Genomic DNA, 24444 nt, shown 5'->3' on the forward strand with positions numbered 1-24444 from the left:
CACTTCTCTTCCTCTTTCTCTAGCTGGTCCTCAGGTTGATGAAACTGATCTGAGCCATCTGATCAAAAGAAGAATAAGTTGGTTTTCTGTTGTTTAATTCAACCATAGGCCTGGGCAGGTGGCTCAGCAGCTAACGCGCTTCCCAGGCAAGAGTAAGGACCTTAGTTCAGATACCCAGAACCCACTTAAGTGCCGGGAGGGAGTGGCAGGTCACCTGTAACAGTACAACTCCAAACTCTGCCTCAGCGATGAAAGTAGGATTGATGGAAGAAAACTCTGACTGTCAGCCTCTGGCCCAGACACACACACACACACACACACACGCACAGATATATGCCCCAGAGTCACCCCCACACGTGCAAACATGCATACATGCATAAATACACATCACACACACAGACACAAGCAAAAAAAGAAAAAATCAAACCACTAGGTAGAAGAAAAGTCACAGAAGAATTATTTTTAAATTGTGATATTATTTAATATTGATATTATTAAACCAGAGATTATTTTGAAATACCTAAGAAAATTTCAGTCTCAGTCCCATAGCAGTAAAAGGCATGAAAAGCATGCTTAAAAATACATGCTGAGCCAGACAGTGGTGGTGGCGCAAGCCTTTAATCCCAACACTTGGGAGGCAGAGGCAGGCAGATCTCTGTGAGTTCGAGGCCAGCCTGGTCTACAGAGCTAGTCCAGGACAGGCTCCAAAGCTACAGAGAAACCCTGTCTTGAAAAAAAAAATTTTTTTTAAAGAAAGAAAGAAGAAAGGAAAGAAGGAGAGAGAGAGACAGAGAGAGAGAGAGAGAGAGAGAGGCAGAAAGAATACATGCCACAAGAGTTAGAAAGATGGCTCAGCAGTTAAGAGCGCTTGATTCCCAGCACTCACAGGGTGGCTCACAATCATTTATACCTCCAGTTAGAAATTCCAACTCCCTCTTCTGGACTCCGTGAGCACCAGACACACATGTGGTGCACAGACATATATGTAGGCACAATACCCATGCATATAACATATAAATAAATCTAAAAAAAAAATAAAAATAAAGACATGCCACAGGCCAAAATTCACATTTGAGATATTTAATCTCACTGACAATTACAGAGAAGCAAATTAAAATGAAGTATCCATTTTCTTTCAATAGATAGAATTAAAGGGCTCTAACCGGTTGTCAGCAAAGGAGGGAGAAAACAGGTGTCCCTGTGTTCTGGGAAGGAAGCCTAACTTGGCATAGCCTTTGTGTTTTGGTTTTTTTTGTTGTTGTTGTTGTTGTTGTTTTTGTTTTTTGTGGCGCTGAGGATCGAACCCCAGGCCTTGCAAGCGCTCTACCACTGAGCTACATCCCCAACCCGGCATAGCCTTTGGAGGGTCACTTAAAAGCGAACTTTGAAATGAGCATGCAGTTATGCACTTTAGGCTCCCTGGAGAATTTATTTTAAAAAAACTAATGGCACAGGTGTGTCAAGCGGTTTGAACAAAAATGGCCATCATATTGGAAAGCTGGAAACGGGGCCAGAGATGCATACGGCACAGTGGAAGAGCACGTGCCTTGAAAGTACCAGGCCCTGGGTTCAGTCAGCAACCACCACCAACTCAAGGAGGAGAAAAAAGGAGCTGAGAAAGTTAAAAACAGTCTGAATGTCCATTAGTGAGGCTTTGTTTGTTTGTTTGTTTACTAAGCTCAAAGACAACTCTATTAGTCTAAGAGAAAACCCCCAGGGCTATAAATCATGGCAGCTGCCCAGAAGAGCACGGAGAAGGGAGGAAGGCATGCCATTTAAGCCAGCAAGAAGGCAGCACGGTGAGCTTTAGAGAAAGGGTAAGGAAGCTGAAAATCTCAGGGAAAGCACACCCAGGCTCTGGCCAGAATGGGTGAGAAGAAAAAATAACATCTAGGCCTTTTTAAATCAGAAAGGGAGCAGAGCCCAGTCCTTGAGGTCGACCATAAGGACTGCTTGTTAATAAGGATTTGATTAAATTGTTTTATGAGGACCAAGCAGGCATTATTAAAGACAGAACTGACAAAAGCATGTGTTTATGTAGTATGTGTGTGTGTGTGTGTGTGTGTGTGTGTGTGTGTGTGTGTGTGTGTGTGTGTGTGAGTGTGTGTGTGTGTGTGTGTGTGTGTGTGTGTGTGTGTGTGTGTGTGTGTGTGTGTGTGTGTGTGTGTGTGTGTGTGTGTGTGTGTGTGTGTTTGTGTGTGTGTGTGTGTGTGTGTGTGTGTGTGTGTGTGTGTGTGTGTGTGTGTGTGTGTGTGTGTGTGTGTGTGTGTGTGTGTGTGTGTGTGTGTGTGTGTGTGTGTGTGTGTGTGTGTGTGTGTGTGTGTGTGTGTGTGTGTGTGTGTGTGTGTGTGATGGGAATCAAACTTGGAGCTTTACACATTTTTTTCTTTCATCCTTCCTATTCTCCTGATTCCTCTTCCCTTTTAGCTATAGTTTATTTTATTTTATTTTATTTTATTTTATTTTATTAGTATTGTAGGTGTTTGGGTACATTGACTTCATGTATACCTGTGCATCATGTGTGTGCAGTGACCTCAGAGGTCAAAAGAAGGCACCAGAGGCCCTGGAACTGGAGTTACAGACAGTTGTGAATCATCATGTGGGTGCTGGGAATTGAACTGGGGTCCTTTGAAAGAGCAGCTAGTGCTCTTAATCACTGAGTCATCTCTCCAGCTCCCTTTTATTTAATAGGAAATTTTCCCTGGCAGTGGTGGTGGCACACACCTTTAATCCCAGCTCTCAGGAGGCAGAGGCAGGTTGATCTTTGTGAGTTGGAGGCCAGCCTGGTCTAGATAATGAATTCCAGAATAGTCAAGACTATATAGAGACACTATCTCAATAAGCCAAAAGAATATATATATATTCCTCTATGTTTTTATCTCAATAAAAAGCACAATTTCTATCTACATTCGTACCAGAAATCTGAACATTACAGCCTATCAGACAGACAGACAGACAGACAGACACACACACACACACACACACACACACACACACACACACAGGAGAGAGAGAGAGAGAGAGAGAGAGAGAGAGAGAGAGAGAGAGCAGAACCAGTGACTTGCTTCTCATCAGCCCAACAGCTGTTAGATCACCGGAACAGTTTTGGAAGATAGCTGTCAGCCCTCTTAGTTGTATGTTAAGGGTAACAGGAAGTCCATCTCTTGAAGACTGGCACGAGAACTTGTTTTTGTTTGCTACTGAGTCAGAATCTCATGTAGCCCAGGCTAGGCTCAAACTCTGTGATAGCCTTGAACTTCTAATCCTGCTGCCTGGTTTAAGTGGTGCTGGGCCTCGAACCTAACACCTGGCTAAGCAAGTGCTCTGCCAACTGAGCTGCAGCCTCAGTCCTTCGCAGGCTTTGTAGAAGCATGCTGTCGTGTTTGTTAAGGACTAACATGTTACAATAGCCATGTTACAGCTGCGGGGAGCTGAATTTTACCAACATTCTGAGGAGCTTAGAAATAGATAATTACCCTAGTTGAACCTGAGATAGACCACACCCCTGGTTAACAACTGGATTGAAATCTGGTGGGACCAAGACCAGGTTACCCAGATATGCTGTGTCCGACTCTTAAGCCATAGACACTGAGAGATAGTAAATGGTGTTTAAGAATTTGAATCGTGGCAGCTTTTTATGCCACATAAAAAACTAGTGCAGCACGTCTCCGATTCATCATAGATGCTCTTAAAATAGCCTTCTGGGGGCTGGGGAGAGGGCTCAGAGGTTAAGAGCACTTGCTGCTCTTGCAGGGGACGCAGCATCTGTAACTCCAGCTCCAGAAAGATCTGATGTCCTCCTCTGACCTCCAAGGGCTCTGCATGCACACAGTGCACAGACATGCATGCAGTCAAAACAGCCATATACATAAAATAAAAAGGCATTCATCTTTTTTTAACCCACTTCTGGGGATGGAGAGATGGCTCAGTGTAAAAAATACTTGTCACACAAATGTGAGGGCTGGAATTTGGATCCCCAGGCAGATAAGGCAACCCACCCAACTGTAGTCCTAGCAGTCAGGAGGTAGGGACAGGAGGTCCCTGAAGCAAGCTAGCTAGTTAAGACTAGCCAAACAGGTAAGCTCTGGGTTTATCTAAGAACACAGGACAACTGAGTTCAAGGCTCTCCCTCAAGCCAGGTATGGTGGCTTCTTATATCTGCACCCCTAGTACTCTAGAGGCTAAAGCAAAAGGATCACTAGTTCAAGGCCAGCCAGAGCAAGATAGGTATATACATACATACAGATATAAAAACTACATACATACATTAAACTTTACATACATACATAAAATAGTAATGTAAATAAAATGGAGAATGATTGAGGAAGACATCTGATATCAATCTCTGCCCCCCCCACACACACACAAGATCACATATGTGCATATGAAATCACACACATGAATACCCACACACATTTGGGTTTTTTTTGAGCTGAGGATCAAACCCAGGGCCTTGCACTTGCTAGGAAAGTGCTCTACCACTGAGCTAAATCCCCAACCCTCCCACACACATTTTAACATGAATACACACATGCATGTATACACCATACACACACACAAGACAGATGTACATCTGTCCATCACCATCACTGTACCCAGAGCAAGCTGACATCACCTTCCACCCAGACAAACTGAATACACTGTGAATTTCTTCTGCCTCTCCTCACAGAACTGAGCCAAGACACAGGGCCCCCCAAGCAAACCAATAACTTGGCATGCCTTCCTTTCAGTAGAGACAAGAGCTTTTGATAGTCTATTAATAAAAAGGAGTATGCTTCTGCTTTTATGCCAAAATGAGATGTTCAATACTTGTGATTTCTGCAAAGTAGACAGCTTCCTGGAAGGCACATTAAGCCTCTTAATGTTTAAACAACAAACTGATAAATCCCTATTTCCAGTAAACACAGGTCATTGCAGACTTTCAGCTGGCTGCAGGAAAGAGTAATTCTTGAGGGACTCATGTAGGGTTTGGAAGAACAGTTTGTATATGCCAATCCCAAGTTTTTAATTGTGATGAAGAGCAGTTTATCTTTTATTTGGTGCTTATGCTCTTAGGGCCAGTTCTGAGGTCATGAATATTTGCCCTTACATTTTCATCTAATAATGCTACAGTTAAAGCATTTATATTTAGGGCGTCGATCCAGTATGGATCGGTGTTCATATACAGAATGAGGAAGGATGTGTGGCTCAGCCGGGGGACACTTCTATAGTACCCATGAGCCCTGGGTTCAAGTCCTAGTTGAGGCAATGAAGAAAAAAGAACAATGTGGCCAGGGCACACTTTCATTCTTTCATTGTCCTATTACCTAATTAGCTACAGTTTATTGAAGAGGTTGATTTTTATGCCCATTTAAATGGCACTTTTGTCAAAAATAAATCAGTTGCAAATGTCTTGGCTTCTCACTAGATCTTCGACATTGTTCTATATACATCTAGCCACAAGCCAGCATAACACTGAGTATGAGCCCTTCGAGTTTCTTTTCTTTTTTTTTTTTTTTTTTTTTGCAGTTTTTGTGGTTTTATTTAAGCACAAATAAAACACACACGCAAGCCATCTACTCGTTGTCTTTGCGGCGTAGCCTGGCGTTGGGATTGGTGAGTCTGATGATGGCCAGCTGTGCTGCTCTTTCCACGATGGCTTTTCGGTTCTTGGAGGATACACTGTGAGCGATCTCCGCACAGGAAGATTTGGTGCACATCAGCAGCACTTCCAGCCCCTTGACCTTGTGGACCAGAAACTTCCGGAAGCCGCTAGGCAGCATGTGCTTGGTTTTCTCGTTGCTCCCGTAACCAATGTTAGGCATTAGGATCTGGCCCTTGAATCTTCTCCGCACCCTGTGGTCGATACCTCTGGGTTTCCGCCAGTTTCCGCTTTATTTTGACATACCGGTCTGACTGGGGCCGGATGAACTTCTTGGTCCTCTTTTGGACGATCTTGGGCTTCACCGGAGGCCGGAGGGCGGCCAGGATGCGGCTAAACAGATGGCAGCCTCCTCGCAGGCAGCGCCGAGGAAGAAGGAAGGGGCGGTGGCGCGCAAGGGATGATGGGAAGGACTGGAGTTTCTTCTTAATTCTCAATATTGTTTTGGCTACTCAGAGGCCATGGCAGCTCCGTATAAGTTTGAACATCTTCTGTAATTTCTGTAAAAGAAAAAAAAAAAAGAGCCATTGCAAGTTGGAGAGTGATCGCACTGAAGCTATAAATCGCTTTACATAAGAATAATAGCTTAGTAACATTAGCTGTTTCAGTCTATGAACATGGGGGTGTCATCCCATTTTTGTTGTTGTTGTTGTTTTGTTTTTTTGTTTTTCGAGACAGGGTTTCTCTCTGTAGCTTTGGAGGCTGTCCTGGAACTCGCTTTGGAGACCAGGCTGGCCTTGAACTCACAGAGATCCACCTGCCTCTGCCTCCCAAGTGCTGGGATTAAAGGCGTGTGCCACCACCGCCCAGAGGGGTATCATCCCATTTATAAAGATCTTTGTCAGTGTCTTTCACCAGAGCTTTACAGATTGAGTGCAGGAGTCTTTCATCTCCTTACTTAAATGTATTCCTAATGTATTCTTTCGGTTGCAGTTTAATATTTTCTGGCCTGGAAACTTACTGTGTAGACGAGGCTCGCCTCAAACTTGTAACCCTTCTGCTTCAACCTCCTGAATATTTTTTAATGATTTATTTATTTTATTTTATATGCATTGGTGTTTTGCCTGTCTCCATGTCTGTGTAAGGGTGTCAGATCCCATGGAACTGGAATTACAGTTTTGAGCTGCCATGTGGGTGCTGGGAATTGAACCCAGGTCCTCTGGAAGAGCAGCTAGTTCTCTTAACCACTGAGCCATCTCTCCAGCCCCAGCCTCCTGAGTATTAAGGTTATAGGCATACACCATATTTTGCCTTGTGTTTTAATTTTTTTAAGATTATTTTATTTCATTTTATGTGTATGGATGGTTTGCCTACTGTGTGTGTGTGTTTGTGTGTGTGTGTGTGTGTGTGTGTGTGTATGTATCTGTACCATTTTACATGCCTGGTACCTGGGTTGCCTAGAAAAGGGCTTCAGGTTCCCTGGAACTGGAGTTCCAGAATTTGTGAGCCTCCATGTGGGTGCTAGGAAGCAAACTCAGGTCTTCTGGAAGACCAGCCACTGCTCCCACCCACTGAGCAATCTTTGTAGCCCTTTGTGTTTAATTTCTCTAATGTGTAATACTTTTTTTTATAAGATTCATATAATCCAGGCTGACCTTGAACTTGCTATGTACCTGAGAATTACTTGAGCTTCTGATTCTCCATCCATCACTTCCCAAGTGCCAGATTACAAGCCTGTGCCACCACACCCAGCTTGGTAATGTTACAATTTCCATTCTTCTGTATCTCCTTTTCCTTTGTATATTTTAACTTTTTCTTAGTGGTTGTCATGGGGACTACAGCTGGCATCCTAAACTTGGAGAAATTCAGTTTGAATTGATACCAACTTAGTTCAATAGCAAGCATTAACTCTGCAGCTATCCCAGAACCATCCATTCTTTTCTGATATGATTGGCTGAAATGACACCTTTATATTTAATGTAGCAGATTTATAATTATTTCATGCATTTATGCTTTAACTCGAACAAGAAATAGAGGTATGATGTTAAAATACAATTATATTAAATTTTATCTTACTTATGATTACTTTTTGGCTCTCTTTGTTTTTCACACAGTTCAGATTGACAGTTTTTTCTTTCAGCTTCTTAAAGATGTCATCTTCCTACTGACCTCTTGGCCCCTATGGTTTTGGGTGAGGAATTAACTATTAATTCTTCCTGAGGTTCCCTCAATAAAATAAATCAAATCGACCATCTCTTGCTTCTGTTCTTGATTTTGGTTTTTTTCTGTCCTGGAACTCACTACGTAGACCAGGCTGTCCTCGAATTCATAGATGTCTGTCTGCCTCTGCCTCACAATTTTACATTTTTTTTTAGAGAAATGAGAACATTTTGAATATCAAAATCATAACTTGGCAAGTCAAATTGTCTCCCTTCAAACTGTCCCAAAGACTGTTATTTGTTGATAAAGGTTACAGTCTTTGACTTATATTTTCAAATATTATTTTTGTTTTTAATTGTGTGCCTATGTGTGGGTATGTACACATGAGTGTGGGTGGGTATGTACACATGAGTGTGGGTGCCAACAAAGGCCAGAAGGGGATGCCAGATCCCCTGGAACTGTAGTTACAAGTAGCTATAAGCCACCCAACGTTGGTACTGAAATCAGAACTTAGGTTCTCTGTACCACCAGTATATGTTCGTAACTGCTCGGGTATCTCTCCAGCCCCACAATTCACTTACTTAGTGCCTTTTCCCAACTATTTTTTACGGAGACTAAGCCTTAGAAAGTGCAGTCACTGAAGTCTGTCTTCTATTACTGTTACAGCCAGCTAGTGGCCCAACAGATTTCCTGAAATGCTTAGATCCAAAGGGAAAGAAGAAAACTAAATGAAAAGCAAACACAAGGTCTGTTAGTCCTCTCCACCAGCAGGAAAGCCACTTCCGTCCACACTCTTGAGCTCTGAAGCCATAGTCAGCCTTTATGGTGCAAGGCAGATCAAACACACAATCCCAGCCCCTGCAGGACAAGGTCTCTCTCACCCATGCTCACACAGCAAACCATGGTACTGATGTGGATCACCATCCTCATGGTTTCCTGCTATGGGGATGGGTTTACCAAAACCCACCAACCTCATCCTCCAACATACGTGTCTCTGTACACTGTAAAATGCTCCACTAGTCTATAGTCCCAAATAATTGAGTTTCTGTTTTGTTTTTAATGCTTTATTTATTTATTGTGTATGGGTATTTTTCTTGCATGTATGTCTGTGTACCATGTTCATGCCTGGTGCCCATGGGAGCCAGAAGAGGGTGTCAGCTCCCCCTGAGAATGGAGTTAAAGATAGTTGTGAGCCATCACATGGGTGCTGGGAATAGAAGCTGCGTCCTCTGCAAGAGCAGCCAGTGCTCTTCCCTGCTGAGCCATCTCTCCAGCTCCAGTTCTCACAGTTCTCAATAGTTTCCAAAGTTTGAATGTGGGAGAAGCAGTAGACGCATGCAATAGCCCAAGGCTAACAACAAGCAAACTCATGACCACCTCTACACCCAAAAGGTTAGAGAGAAGGGTGGTGGTGACCAGGACCAGGGAAGAAAGAAACTCGTGTGGGGTAACCACCTTGATAGGAGCCATGACATTTGGTTGATGACAAAACCAGCCAGAAACAATCCCCTAAGAAAGAATCACAGATTAAATACCCTGACATCACTCTCTCATCCACCTTTTCCTTCTGCCAGGGCTCCCTCCTGGCCAACCAAACACCCCAGTTTATGTGGAGATGGAAAGGATGGAGAGTAGATCTGGAGGACTGAATGAAAGACAGCCAGCAGCCCCCTGCCATGGAATAATATTTTTGTACACTGTGAAGATGTATCTTTGTTAAGGCACCTTCTAATTGGTTTAGTAAAAGAGCTGACTGGCCAATAGCAAGGCAGGCAGAGATTAGGTGGGAGAGCCAAACTACAAACTAAGAAGATACTGGGAAGAAGAAGAAGAAGAAGAAGAAGAAGAAGAAGAAGAAGAAGAAGAAGAAGAAGAAGAAGAAGAAGAAGGGCAGAGTAGTTATGGGAGTCTGAGGAGTCTCAAGCAGACTCAGAGAGAGAAGCAAAATGAATTTGCAGTGTTGAAAAATGTGCCACCACATGACAGAACATTGATAAGAAATGGATAATTTCAGTTATAAGAGCTAGTTAAAAACAAGTCTACGCTGTTGGCCAAGCATTTATAGTTAATATTAAGTCTATGTGTGGTTATTTGGGAGCGACTGCCGGGACACAGAAAAACTCCACCTACAGCCCCCTTGTCCCAAAATTACCCCCAGTGTCTACCATTAAGACAGAGAGTTGAAAAGGTAGTTCATGTTAAAAGTACTTGCCTTGTGAGCACCTGAGTTTGATCCCAGAATCTAAGTTTTTAAAAAGCCAAGTAGAGTGACACATGCTTGTAATCCCAGCACTGAGGAGGTGGAAACAGGCAGGTCCTTGGGGCTCATTGGCAAGCTCCAAGGTAGAGAGATGTGCTATCTTTGAAAAAAAGAAAAGAAAAGAAAGAAAGAAAGCTGTTAAAGTGCTTGCCATGGAAGCAGGAGGACTAAACTTCTGATCCCTAGAACACATGTGATTGCTAGACAGTCTTTGGGCCAGCCTGTGATTCCAGCCTTTATAAGGCAGAAACAGGGTCCCAGAGCAAGCTGGATAGCTAGACTACATAGTTAGCACACTGGTGCATGCACACACACACAGACACACACACCTACATATAATAGATAGTACACTGGCATATATATATAAATCTCTGTGTGTATAAACTTAATGAGAGACTCTGTGTCAGTGAATAAGACAGAGTGGGTTGTAGGAAGACCCTCAAGGTCAACCTCAAACTCCACACTCATGTACACGTACACACACACACACAAACACAAACACACTCATATATTTGAATATGCATGTGCACCCACACATATACAAATACACTCATACAGATGAGGGTGGAAAAGGTGGCTAGCTCATGAAGAGCAACATCTGAAGCTACCCACTGGCCTCCATATCCACCTGTGTTGCAGGATATTTGATCACACTGTGAACCCCAAGTTTGAGTTATTTATTGGAAAGACCTGTTTCTAGTTGTGGTGTGGCTCAGCCCTAGCACACACCTTTAATCCAAGAGCTTTCTGCTTGAATACTGCAAACATAGGTTAAGAAGCAGAGCAAGCAACCAGTTGACAGGAAAATACCAGAGAGAGTAAGAGAGAGTTAGGACAGAGAGAAACGCACAGGAAGTGGAAGGGAATGGCATCAGTTTGAGGGGTTTTGCTTGAGAAAGCTCTTCTAGCATGTCAGCAGAGGAGGAAGGTCAGCCAGGTGCTTTCTCTGCCTCTCTGAGCTAGCAGGCTTTCACCCCAGCATCTAACTGTGGAGTTTTTATTGGTAAAATCAAATGATTGAGATTTTATTAAAAACAATAGTCTGCACACACACAAGCATGCACACACATGCACGCAAACACCAAGGATTGAATACAGCAAATTTCTTGATGTTTTAGAACAGTCATTTTCCCTGTTTTGACCACCAGGATTCAGCAAAGCAAAGATCCAGTCAAGAAGTTGATGGGGCCAATGAGATAACTCAAGGACCTGACTGCAATCCCCAGAATCCATGATGGAAGAAGAGAAGGAACTCCTGAGAGTTGTTCTCTGACCTCCACATGCATGTTGTGACACACATACATGTGCACACGCACACAAAATAGAATTTCGGGGCTGATGAGATGGCTCAGTGCTTAGGAGCAGTTGCTACTCTTGCAGAGAGTCTGTATTCAGTTCCCAACACCCATACCAGGTGGCTCACAACCATCTCTAACTCCAGTTTCAGGTCTCTAACATCTCTGGTCTCTAAAACCACCCACACTCATGATCGCATACCAACATGCAGACATACACACCTGCACTTAATTTAAATAATAAATCTTTAAAGCTTTTAAAAATGAAAGTGGGAGCCAGGAGGTGGTGGCACACGCCTGTAATCCCAGAACTCGGGAGGCAGAGGCAGGTGGGTCTCTGTGAGTTCAAGGCCAGCCTGGTCTACAAAACAAGTTCCAGGACAGCCTCCAAAGCTACAGAGAGAAATCCTGTCTAGAAAAAAAAAAAAAAAAAAAAAAAAAGAAGTGGGGCTCAGTGGTTAAGAGCACCAACTGCTCTTCCAGAGGTCCTGAGTTCAATTCCCAGCAACCACATGGTGGCTCACAACTATCTGTAATGAGATCTGGTACCCTCTTCTGGCCTGCAGGGAGACATACAGACAGAGCACTGTATACATAATAAATAAATAAATCTTTTTAAAAAATAAAAGTGTTGGTTTTTTTTAAAGTTATTGATATTTAAAATTTTTTAGATTTTTTTTATTTGAGCTGAGGATCGAACCCAGGGCCTTGTGCTTGCTAAGCAAGCACTCTACCACTGAGCTAAATCCCCAACCCTAGATTTTTATGTATATGAATATCTTGACTACATGTATGCATGCACATTGCATATGTGCCTGGTGCCCAGAGTTGAGAAGAGGGTATCAGATCCCTTAGAACTGGAGTTACTACAGATGGTTATGAACTACCATATGGGTGCTGAGAACCTGGGTCCTCTAAAAGAACAACATGTATTCTCAACTGCCATTTCTCCAGCCTCCTTGATACTATTTTTAAATTATTTATAATTTAATAATTTCATGTATGAATATAACATATCATTCATCATCCTCCCTTTTTTTTTTAAAAGATTTATTTATTTATTATGTATATAGCATGTATGACTGCAGGCCAGAAGAGGGCACCAGATCTTATTACAGATGGTTGTGAGCCGCCACGTCGTCACCCTCTCCTATCCCCCTTCCGCGCCCTCTGAATTCCTTCCTCCCAACAAGTCTCCCTCCTGCTTCGTTCATACAGGCCCGTGTCTTAGTCAGGGTTACTGTTGCTATAATGGAACATTATGACCAAAGCAACCTGGGGAGCAAATGCACTATTCTCTTCACAGCTCCGTATAATAGTTCATCATCAAAGGAAGTCAGGGCAGGAACTCAAACAGGGCAGGAACCTGGAGACAGTTGCTGATGCAGAGGCCATGGAGGGGTGCTGCTTACTGGCTTGCTCCTCCTGGTTTGCTCCGCCTGCTTTCTTATAGAACCCAGGACCACCAGCCCAGGGATGGCCCCACCCACCATGGGCTTGGCCCTCCCCCATCGGTCACTAATTAAGAAGATGCCCTACAGGCTTGAGGATCTTAAGGAGGGGTTCTCTCAGTTGAGGCTCCCTCCTCCCTGATGGCTCTAGCTTGTGTCAAGTTGACATAAAACTAACCAGTACAGCTCACTAAATTTAATTTAATGCTTGCATGAGCAAGGGGGTGATTGAGTGGCACGTGGCCAACTTATCAGTGGCTGGCTATACCACATAGAAAAATGAGTCCAGGCTGACGAGATAGTTCAGTTGGTAAAGTGCTTAATAGTCAAGTTGGAGGACTTCAGTTTGATTCTCAGAACTCTCTCTCTCTCTCTCTCTCTCTCTCTCTCTCTCTCTCTCACACACACACACACACACACACACACACACACACAAGTCAGGTGTGGTGGTACACACTTGTAATCACAGCACTGAGAAGGCAGAGACAGATGGATTCCTGGGTGATCTCTTTAGCTAGCCAGAGTAACCTAATCAGCATACTCCAGAGCAGTGGGACACTCCATCTCAACAAACAAGGGGGATAGATCCTGAGGAAGAATACCAAACGTTGACCCCTGACCTCCAAACACATGAGCATGCACATACATACACACCAACCCATAATAATAATAATAATAAACACATAACAAAACACATTTTTAAAAAATTATTTATTTTTATTTCATTTGCATTGGTGCTTTGCCTGCATGTATGTCTGTGTGAGGGTGTCAGATCTTGGAGTCAGAGACAGTTGTGAGCTGCCATGTGGGTGCTGGGAATTGAACCCAGGTCCTCTAGGAAGAGCAGCCAGTGCTCTTAACCACTGAGCCATCTCTCCAGCCCCGACGAAACACATTTTGTAAGAAAGTTATTCCCCCTTCCCAGGTGCCATTAATTGCCAGTAGCTGCTCAGCTCGGCCTTGATATTAGTTTTAGGAAGATAATGACAGAGGTTTTTAAGGTTCTGGTTTTACTATGCTTTAAAATGCAGAGCTATCCAGTTCTGTATGGGATGCCTGTGTTGCATGGTGTTCTCCCAGCTACATATAGGGCTGTGGTTGTACGCTTCAGGCTCTCAGCACCTCAGTTTCATCAACTATAAGATGAGGTATAGGAGCATCTACTTCCGAGTTGTTGCAGGGATTTAATGAATCAGAACAGGGAAAGCACTTAAAAAGACAGCCAGCAGGGGCTGCCTCCAACCTCAGAGTGTTAGCTGCCCCAGCTGGCCAGCTGAGTGCTTTCCCCTGCAGGTGTAACCTGTAACTTACTAGTCTGGTTCCCTTCCTGGATGACGTCATGTTCTCTTCCCTGTAAGTACCGGTACATGCTTCTCTAGAGGCCCAGCTAATTGCTATTTTTAAAACAACCAGACACTTTATCATATTGATCCATTTCAAAGTATGGCAGCATCAAATGCTAGCAAGAGACAGGCTTAAGGGCTGGACAGATGGCTCAGTGGTTCAAAGCACATGCACCACTATTTCAGAGGACCTGAGTTTGGTTCCCGGAACCCACGTTAGCTCATAACTACCTGTAATTCCATTTCCTGGGGGATTGACACTTTCTTCTGACCTCTAAGGGCTCCTGCATGCATATAGTACACATTACACATATGTACTTTCAGGTGCACACACACACACACACACACACACACACACACACACACACACGCAAAAAGTGAGTAAAAATAAATGTAAAAATATTTAAATAAAAATTTTTAAAAGAAAAATTTTCAAGTAGAGATATATAGTTTGATACTATTAAGCTTGCAATCATAAAAAATATTGTTTGGTCTTTTGCTTGGAAGAGAGTTGGGCTTTAGTTTTCTTCTTGTTGTTTGTTGTTTGTTTGTTTAAATAGAGTCTTTGGGCCAGGATGGCCTGGAACTAGCTATAGAGCTAAAACTGGCTTTGAACTCTTAATTTTCATGCCTTCACTGTCCAGGTGCTGGGATTATAGGTATGTGCCAACATGCTCAGCTTTATATACTGTTCATAGACATGTGAGTATAGGACATGAGCACAGATTAAAAACATTAATGGGAAAAGTAAATATCAAATGCCAGATCATGGTTTTATTTTCTGAGAGCTTTCCAGGAAGAAAAAGAGAAAGGAATATATTTAGGTGGGGCTGACAAAAGACTTCAACTGTTCATTTGTTTAAAAAAGACCTGGGTTTGAGGCCAGTCTGGTCTAAAAATCGAGTTCCAGGTCAGCTAGGACTGTTACACAGAGAAACTCTGTGTAGAAAGAAAAGAAAAAAAAAAAAGACCCAAAACAAGCTTATGAATGTTAAATTTCAAGAAAGCTGGGTAGTAGGTACAAAAATATCTGTTCTCTTAAACCATAAGTTTAAATAGACCAAAAGCAAGACAAAGTGTGTGGGAGAGCTGGCTAAAAGTCAGTATTAAAAGCCTTTAGAATTCCTGTGAGTAGGCTCTGTCCCAGCCACCCCCACCCCTTCCTTCCTCCTTCTCCTCCACTGGGGACTATTTCTCCATAGACCTCAGCCCAGGATAAGGCAGTGGGAGGCACGAGCTGCTGGGGCTCAAAGCATTCTCTCCTCCTTAGCAAACACTTCCATTTCTAAGCTTCAAATACTCTCCTGGTGACTCTCAATGCCCCAGGCTGATTCTCAACCTGGGGAACATTTTCTGTGCACTGTACAGCTAAAAGCCCATTAATGCTGGACTTCTCAAAATTAATAGGATGCTATTCACGGGATTCTTCTGGTTTTGTTTTTTTGAGACGGGGGTTTCATGTAGTCCAGGCTGGCCTCAAACTTACTATGTAGCTGAGGATGACCTTCAACTCCTGATCCTCCAGCCTCTGCCTATAGAGTGCTGTAATCACTGGTGCATGCCCTCCTGTGCTTTATGTCACATGGTTCTTTTGTGATTTTGGTTGGTTGGTTGGTTGGTTGGTTGGTTGGTTGGTTGGTTGGTTGGTTTTTGAGGCAGAGTCTGTTACAACCCATACTGGCCTTGAACTGGTTGTGTTACGGAGAGTGACCTTGAACTTTTCATGTCTCATGCCTCATACCTCCCAAGTGTTGGGATTACAAGCATGTGCCATAATGCCAGGTTTCAATGTGATGCTGGGAATCAAATCCCAGGGCATTGTTCATGCAGAGCAACATACTTAGTCCTTCACGGGACACTTAAATGGAAGACATACAGTTGGAAGTAGTTCAGTCCTTTCAGAGCTGAATGCTTATCAGAACTCTGATGTAATACTCTACAATGTATCTAATAATCCAAGTAAAAAATAAACAAAATATAGGCACTATAATATAGTACAACAAACATTAAAAGCAAAAAAAAAAAAAAAGCCAGGCGGTGATGGCGCACGCCTGTAATCCCAGCATTCGGGAGGCAGAGGCAGGTGGATCTCTGTGAGTTCGAGGCCAGCCTGGGCTACAGAGCTAGTCCAGGATAGGCTCCAAAGCTACAGAGAAACCCTGTCTCGAAAAATACAAAGAGAGAGAGAGAGAGAGAGAGAGAGAGAGAGAAATTGAATCTCATATTATCTGCTTTTGTATTTTAAACTTAGTCAAAACCTTTCTAGTTGACAGAAAACTAGAAAGTAAAAAAATTAAACATTTTAATTGAAATGTAAACAAGCATAAAAACAAAAACTAAAAGGCTCCTTTTGTGAGGGGGTTGGATAAGAATGGACCCTATAGGATGGATTTGGCCGTGTGTTCTTGTTGGAAGAAATGTGTCACTGAGGGGTAGGCTTTGAGGTTTCAAAAGGCCAATGTAGCAAGAATTCTAATTGGTCTTAATAATAAAAACCCAGAGTCAGATATCAGAGTGAAAGCTGAAAGATCCAAGAAGCAGAGAAGTCAGTCACTAAAAAGATGTCTTACCTCTAGGAATCCTTACACTGAAAGGGCTCACTTCCTCCCGCCACCCAGCCATATCACTTCCTGTTTCCTCCTCCCAAGTCCTGGGATCAAAGGTGTGAGATCCCAAGTGCTGGGAGTAAAGGTGTGTGCCACCACTGCCTGGCTTCTAGTGGCTAGCTCCCCACTCTGATTTCCAGGCAAGCTTGAGAGACATTAAAAGACAGTTTTAGTAATGCAAGTTAGAATAGAAAATGAGTTAGATACAACCTTTTGAACTCACCAAGATAGGATAGATATGGAGCATTTCTCTGAATTTGTCAATTGTTAATGGACTAGACAGTGTTGATATATTTATTGCTGGTATATTGTATATAGTTATTGTATATAGTTTTTCTTATATTAGTTATAATATTCTTTTTTATTCTAGACAAAAAAGGGGAAATGTGATATTTTTTATGTTTATTAAAAATTTTTTCATTTTACATACCAACCCCAGTTCCCCCTCCCTCCCCTTCTCCGGCCTCCTCACCTCCCTTCCTCTCGAACCCCATCCACTCCTCAGAGTGGGTAAGGCCTCCCATGGTAGTCAACAAAGTCTGGCATACCAAGTTGAAGGAGAGCCTAGCCCCTCCTCATTGTGTGATGATATTTTATTTGTGCTCTAACTGAAGAATCAAAGCACCCCTATTTCAAGCAAGCCCCTCACACCAGCTTGAAACAGGCCTGAGTTTCAAAATTCCCAGAGCTGCTGACATAGGTCCCAGGAACCCAAAAGTACAAAGTCAGGATGTTTGAGGGGTCATCTGGTAGCAACTGATTAACCATAGAATGTCCCAACGCCAGAGATGGTCTATAAAGTTTGACAACAACCAAACTACAAAGTAAGATAACACAGAGATTCTGGAAAGCCCCTAAAACTTGAGCCAATCAGAATTGTACCCATATTAGTACCCCTAACTGATGTAATCTTTGTGGGTTTTGCCTTTAAAACCTGAGCTTGCAGAGGGGTGGGCACCTCCTCTAGCCTCCTCTGCATTGGGGTGCTCGATGAGGTCCCTGCCGCTCCAGAGGTCCCTGTTTGAACTGCTCCAATAAACCTTGCTTTTGCATTTTGGTGGGTTCATGTCTCCGGTGGTCTCTTTGGGGGAGGGGCGTCCTCTCGCCCAGGGCACAACACTAATAAATAAAGCTTGCCTGGAGATCAGAGTGTGGAGCTAGCCACTAGAGGCAAGGCAGTGGTGGCACACACCTTTAATCTGAGCACTTGGGATGAGGAAATAGGAAGTGATATGGCTGGGCAGAGAGAGGAAATGATAAAGCAGGGTGGAGACGGGCGCTGGACCCTTTCAGTCTGAGGATTCCTAGAGGTAAGAAGCCTTTCTAGTGGCTGACTGCTCTGTTTCTCAGATCTCTCAGCCTTCACCCTGATATCTGACTCTGGGTTTTTATTATTAAGACCAATTAGGATTCGCACTACGGCCTAAGCCAGGCCTAAAGGCTCTCTTTTCTTGCTGCCAGTGTATCCAGATGTAGAACTCTCAGCTACTCTCCAGCACCATGCCTGCCTGCATGCTGTGATGCTCTCTGCCATAATGACAACGGACTAAACTTCTGAGCCCCAGTTAAATGCTTTCCTTTATAAGAGTTGCCATGGTCTAGAACACTGACTGAGATGGGGGTGATGCTTCAGTGAGTAGGAGTGATTGTTACATCAGCCTGATAACCTGGCTTTGACTCCAGGAACAGATAGTGGAAGGAAAAAACTGATTCCCAAAAGTGGAGGTCCTTTGACCTCTACATGTGTGCTGTGGTTACACACACACACACAAGATATTTTTTAATTTAAGTATTTTGTAGTTTATTTGATGAGTGTTTTACCTTCGTGTATGTATGTACACCATCTATGTGCCTGGTGTTCACAGATGCAAGAAGAGGGTGGTCAGATCCCTTGACACTAGAGTTACCAATGGTTATAAGTTACCATGTGAGTTCTGGAAACTGAATTTGGGTCCTCTGCAAGAGCTGCAAGTGCTCTTAACCACCAAACCATCTCTCCAGCTCCAAAGTTTTTTTTTTTTAGAAGTTTTTTTTTAACTGAAGAAAATATATTTATTGGATTTTGTTCAAATGCAAATTATTTTTGCTTGGTTTTAAAAAATATTTAAAGAGTATTTATGTGTATTTGTGTGTGTGTGTGTGTGTGTGTGTGTGTGTGTGTGTGTGTGTGTGTATGGGTGTATGATTGCCAGTGCCCAATGAGGCCAGAAGAAGGTACTCAAGGGGCTGTAACTGGAGTTTTACATGGGTGCTGGGACTGGATTCCAGTCTTCTGAAAGAACACATGCTCTTACACACTAAGCCAATTCTCGACCCACCTTAGGTCCTCCGGCTAGCCTCACACTCCACCTGCCTATCTTTCTGCTTCAGACTCTTCCAAATGGAAGGCTTATACAATGTTGTGCACTTAAGTACACATTCTCAATCTGTAGGAGTAGAGTTGAGGATGTATCTCAATGGTAGATGTGTACTGAGCATGTGTGAGACCCAGCACCCATCCCCAGCACCCAAAATGCTTTTGTTGTTTTGTTTTGTTTTGTTTTTTTGAGACAGGGTCTTTCTATTTAGTCTTGGCTGTCCTGGAATTCATTCACTATGCAGATCAGGCTGTCCTCAAACTCACAGAAATCCCCCTGCCTCTGCCACCTGAGTGTGGGGATTAAAGGCATGTGCCACCACATCTGGCTCAAAAATATTAATTTAGGTTTTAGAGATATAAAGTCTGTGTTTCAATAAGCTACTAGATGGTGCCTATTCTGTTGGTCCATTATTATTATCATTACTATTACATTTATTTACGTGTGTGTGTGTGTGTGTGTGTGTGTGTGTGTGTGTGTGTGTGTAAGGTATGGAGAACAACCTTCAGGAGTCAGTTCTTTCCTTTTATCACATTTGTCCTGGGAATCCACTTTATTTGTATGAATGTTTGTCTGTATTTATGTATGTGCACCTCTTCTTTATTTTACTTTTTTTAAATTAAAGCTGGGGAGATGGCTCAGAAGTTCTGAGCACTTGCTGCTCTTGCAGGGGACTCGGATTCATTTGCCATCACATGCAAGGTGGCTCACAGCTGTCTATAACTCCAGTCCCACACCCTCTCCTCACCTGGGAAGGTACCAAGCACACATATGTTGTGTACATGTGCATACAGGCAAATATTCATACACATAAAATTAAAACAAATCTTTCTAAAATTAGGAATTTTTTTTTTAACTGAGGATCGAATCCAGGGCCTTGTGTTTGCTAGGCAAGTGCTCTACCACTGAGCTAAATCCACAACCCAGGAATTTATTTTTAAAAATTAGAAATTTGGAGAATCAACCCAGGAAATGAATGAGAGATGGTACTAATTAAAACTCCCAAAACTGAAGTACCACTTTCCACTCTCAATGAATGTTCAGTGCAAAGCATTAAGGAAGTCTTAAAGCAAGGCTCATCACTATAAAACTTCCAAGCAACGAGCTAAAGAGAAGCTCTTAATGCTATGGGAGGTGGGGGGATGGGATGCACAAAGGATCTGGAAGAGGAATTCATGCTCTAATATCCAGCATAACTACCAACCAAGTGTCAGAATACAGTCCAAGCTAGCTTCAGACTTGCTACATAGTATGCACAGCTACAAAGATATCTTAAACCTCTGTTCCTCCTGCCTCTACCTCCTGAGTGCTGAGAACATAGTCACCGCCACCCTGCCCAGTGCTGAGGATGAGTCCAGGGTTTAGTGAATGTTAAGAAAGGACACTATCACCGGGCAGTGGTGGCACACGCCTTTAATCCCAGCACTCGGGAGAAAGAGCTAGGCAGATCTCTGTGAGTTTAAGGCCAGCCTGGGCTACCAAGTGAGTTCCAGGAAAGGCACAAAGATACACAGAGAAACCCTGTCTCGGAAAAAAAAAAAAAAAAGAAAGAAAGAAAGAAAAAAAAAAGGACACTATCAACAGAGCTACATCCCTATCCCCTATACACACATTTTAACTTCTGTATATGTGTTTTTTTAGTTCAAAAACATTAATGTTAAAACATTGGAATATTGTGGTAGAGAATGTCTATAATATCTTGAAGTTCACTGCCCATAAGAAATCTGATTTGGGGGCCTGGAGAGATGTCTCAGTAGTTAAGAGCACCTGTTGGTCTTGCAGAACACCAGGGTTCAGTTCCCAGCACCCACAAGATGGCTCACAACCATCTGTAACTCCAGTTCCAGTGGATCCAATAGGTACATGTGTGATGTACATGCATGCACTCAGGCCTGTGAATCACTCATTCATACATTGGCACATGTACACACTTCTTATTTCCTTCCTGTTAATTTGAAAGACACCTCTGAAAATGTCAAAAATATAAGTGTGTGTGTGTGTGTGTGTGTGTGTGTGAAATTATATAATTAAAATATTTGTTTGTTATTACTGATTTGGGGCAGATTCTCATACTGCAGCCCAGGCTATCCTGAGCTTACTATTTAGCCCTGGCTAGTCTCAAACTCACAGTGATCCTCCTGCCCAGCTTCTGAAGGCCCAGGCATGACTCACCATGTTCATCTTTAAGGATTTTTACTCCTAGAAATAACTGTGTTGTGGAATGGGATGTTTGCTCAGTAAGGTGATATATGCAAAGTTTGCAGATGTTCTGACCTAACCTTATTTTCTAAAGTCTATTCCTTGGGCAGCCCAGCATGGAGACCGGAAGAGGAATATAAAACCCACTTCTCTGAGCACAGGATTCAGGAATGTTTATGGGATGAAGAAGGAAAGAGTCTAAGGATTGGGCATTGGGCAAAGGGGACTAAAGCAAGAAAAGCAAGTACAAATCAGTCGTCTGTACTTCCCAAACCAAACTGTGGCTCTTCAGAGTGTGCACGCTCAGGGAAGGGCAGGGGAAATACCTTCCAAGGGTGGAGTCTTGTCCATCTGTGGGCAACAGGTCAGCTATCAGACACTTGCCTAAGCCTAGGGGGTCTATGACCTCAGTTTGAGATAGACAGATGCTGCCTTCAACTTCCTGGAAAAAGAAAAAAATCTTAGGCAAAGATTACCAAGACCCCCTTCATAGGTGTCATCTCTAGCAAAGCTAGTGGCTTTGTGATAACTATTGCTGTGATAACCTATTGCTTAGCATATACAGACCCTTAAAATGGGTGCTTTGGGGCTTGAGATGGCTCAGCAGGTAAAAATACTTGCTAGGCAAGCCTGACAGCCTCAGTTCTATCCCAGGACTCCACAGTACAAGGAAATGATCAATATCTAAAAGTCCTCTGGCTTCTACTCAGGCACCATGATGAACACATATTCTCTCTAATAATAATAAATTTTAGGAGTAAAACTGATTTTTTTTTCTTTTTTCTATTCTAAAAGTTTGTTCATTTGTTTTGAGACAGGGGACAAGTTCTCACCTTGCATCCCTGGCTGGCCTAGAACTTGCTGTGTAGACCAGACTGGCCTCGAACTCACAGGGATCTGCCTGTCTCTGCCTCCCGAGTGCTAGGATTAAATATATCACCATATCACCACACATAGCAATATATATATATATGTATAGTTTGCTTGCTTGCTTGTTTGTTTGTTTTTGAGACAGGGTTTTCCTGTGTAGCTTTGGAGCCTGTCCTGGAACTCACTCTGTAGACCAGGCTGGCCTCGAACTCACAGAGATCCACCTGCCTCTGCCTCCTGAGTGCTGGGATTAAAGGCCTGTGCCACCACTGCCCCCCCCCCACAAAAAAAAGATTTTTAAAGTCAATTACAACCAAGCAATAAGCCAGGCAGTAGTGACTGTATGCCTTTAATCCCAGCACCTGGGAAGCAGAGGCAGGGGGATCTCTGTGAGTTTGAGGTCAGCCGGATCTACAGAGTGAGTTCCAGGACAGCCAGACCTGTTACACAGAGAAACTCTGTCTCGGAAAAAAAAACAAAAACAAATATTTCAATACCAAACAGAAAAGAAACATTTTCATTGCATAGAAAAGACTTAGTTAAATGTTATATTATCCATGGAAGAGAAAAAAAAAATGAGAACATGGTTCCCAGACAGCAAGAACAGGTGGATCACAGTGATAAATTCCGATTCTAGCAGAGGTACTGGACAGTGAGGATCACCTGATGCGGCACTTCTGCACAGAAATGGAGGTATGACAGGAATCCAGGAAGGCCCATCTGGATTCCTGTGAAGCTTCTTGGCCACACATTCCTTTTCTTTATCGCCATGTAATATAATGTGTAGTTCTGGAGAATTTATTGTGTTTCCTTTATCAGACTATAAGCTTTAGGAGGGCAGGTCCTCATGCATTGCGTTAATCATTGGATCCCCAGGAAGGAGAGATGCCCACTAAATAATCGCTGGCGAAAAGAAGGCATGACGGTGCCCCAGGGTAGCCCTGAGTACCGAATGAGCAAAGGGCATCCACAAGTTGGAAGCAAGGAATTCCCCAAGGGGAAGCTTCTTAAGGGGCGTCTGAAATAAAACCGGAAGGGTGGAGTCGGGCTTCTGGAATGTGCCGGGAAGGAGCAGCAGGACAGTAAGGGCGACCTCGAGGAATGACAGATGAGTGTGGGACGCCCATGGTCAGGAGGGGCGGGGCGGCGTGCCGCACATGCGCAGGCGTGCCCTCTGCCCGCTTCCTAACCAGGACGCGCTCGCGGGCGTGTGCACGCGAGGTTGAAGCGGAAATGGCGCCGCGGGGCCGCGCGTCCGGGCGGCGAGCGGAAGTGGGTGTGAGAGCGGAAGTGGCCGGCTGGAGCCGGGGGCTGGGCGGGGACCGGGATCGTCGGTGAGGCGGCGGCGGAGGCGGCGGCGGCTCGGCAGGCGGGTTGAAGCTTCAGGGGCCAGGTCGGTCGGGTGGTGGCTGCCTCCAACAGGCAGCGCGTGCCGGGCCAGCGCGCGCGCCCGCCTCTCCCCGCCCCGCTCCCCGTTCCCTTCTCCCCTCACCTACCGCACCCAGCCTCCCTCGTCAGGGGCAGCGGGGCCGCTCCCTCCGTCCTGCCCTCGCTTGCCCACCACCCTCACCGCCCTTGTTTCTCCTTCCCCTGCCCGGGGCAGCCGCCGCCATGATCCTGCTGGAGGTGAACAACCGCATCATCGAGGAGACGCTCGCGCTCAAGTTCGAGAACGCGGCCGCCGGGTGAGCGCACGCCGGGAGGAGGCCGAGTTGACCCTAGCTAGCTAATCCCGGGTGGCGTCCAGTTCCCCAAGCCTTACGAGGGCAGAGATCGGGAACCTGGCCCGGCTTCGGGGCTTCACCGGCCAGGGTGGACGTTGGGAGGCCACGGGGCGCGGTGGGCCGAAGAGCCCGAGATGCGTGGGGGAGAGGCTGAGACGGGGATGCGGAAGCAGCGAGTGGACGGGAGCAAGGCGTGCCGGAGAGCAGGAGACCTGTGGGACGTGAGGGCAGCCAAGGCCAGAACTCACGCCCAAGAGCCCACTGCCCTGTGCCGGGGGCCAAGAGAGGGCCCCTCTTCCCTCCGTAGACTCCGTCATTGTTCCGAACCCAGAGAGACCCCTTTGGGAAAGCAGGATTGAATGGAGTTTTCAGGAATTCCCAGGGCGAGGTGGGAAGAAACAAGCAGGCCGAGACCGCCCGCTGGCACTCTGTTTCCCCACCCCCATCTCTCCCCCAGGAGAAGCAGGAGGCAAGACTGAAAGTAGACCCAGTCTCGGAAGCACAAAAACCAAAACCAAACCCAGTGATCTCTACCTGCCTCTCTAACCTGAGAGAAACTAGTCATTTTGTTGTATATTGCTCAGGCAAAGCCAACAGT

General features: G+C 44.3%; 1 protein-coding gene and 1 pseudogene across 2 annotated transcripts in view; one reads left to right on the top strand and one right to left on the bottom strand.

Annotated features, from left to right (window-relative positions):
* Positions 1-5555: 5555 nt before the first annotated feature.
* Positions 5556-23735, bottom strand: LOC118573035 (annotated as a pseudogene).
* Positions 23407-24444, top strand: part of Arpc2 (actin related protein 2/3 complex subunit 2) — a 33920-nt gene continuing 32882 nt past the window's right edge. The window contains exons 1-2 of one of the 2 annotated variants that reach the window (XM_036173500.1): positions 23407-23515; positions 23726-23807. In XM_036173500.1, the coding sequence (XP_036029393.1) occupies positions 23734-23807 (74 nt within the window). In that variant the 5' untranslated portion in view covers positions 23407-23515; positions 23726-23733. Of the gene's footprint in view, positions 23808-24444 lie in introns of both variants that reach the window. The other variant, XM_036173499.1, reaches the window with a different exon arrangement.

The sequence above is a fragment of the Onychomys torridus genome, chromosome 23, assembly GCF_903995425.1.
Source record: "Onychomys torridus chromosome 23, mOncTor1.1, whole genome shotgun sequence".
Lineage (NCBI taxonomy): Eukaryota > Metazoa > Chordata > Mammalia > Rodentia > Cricetidae > Onychomys > Onychomys torridus.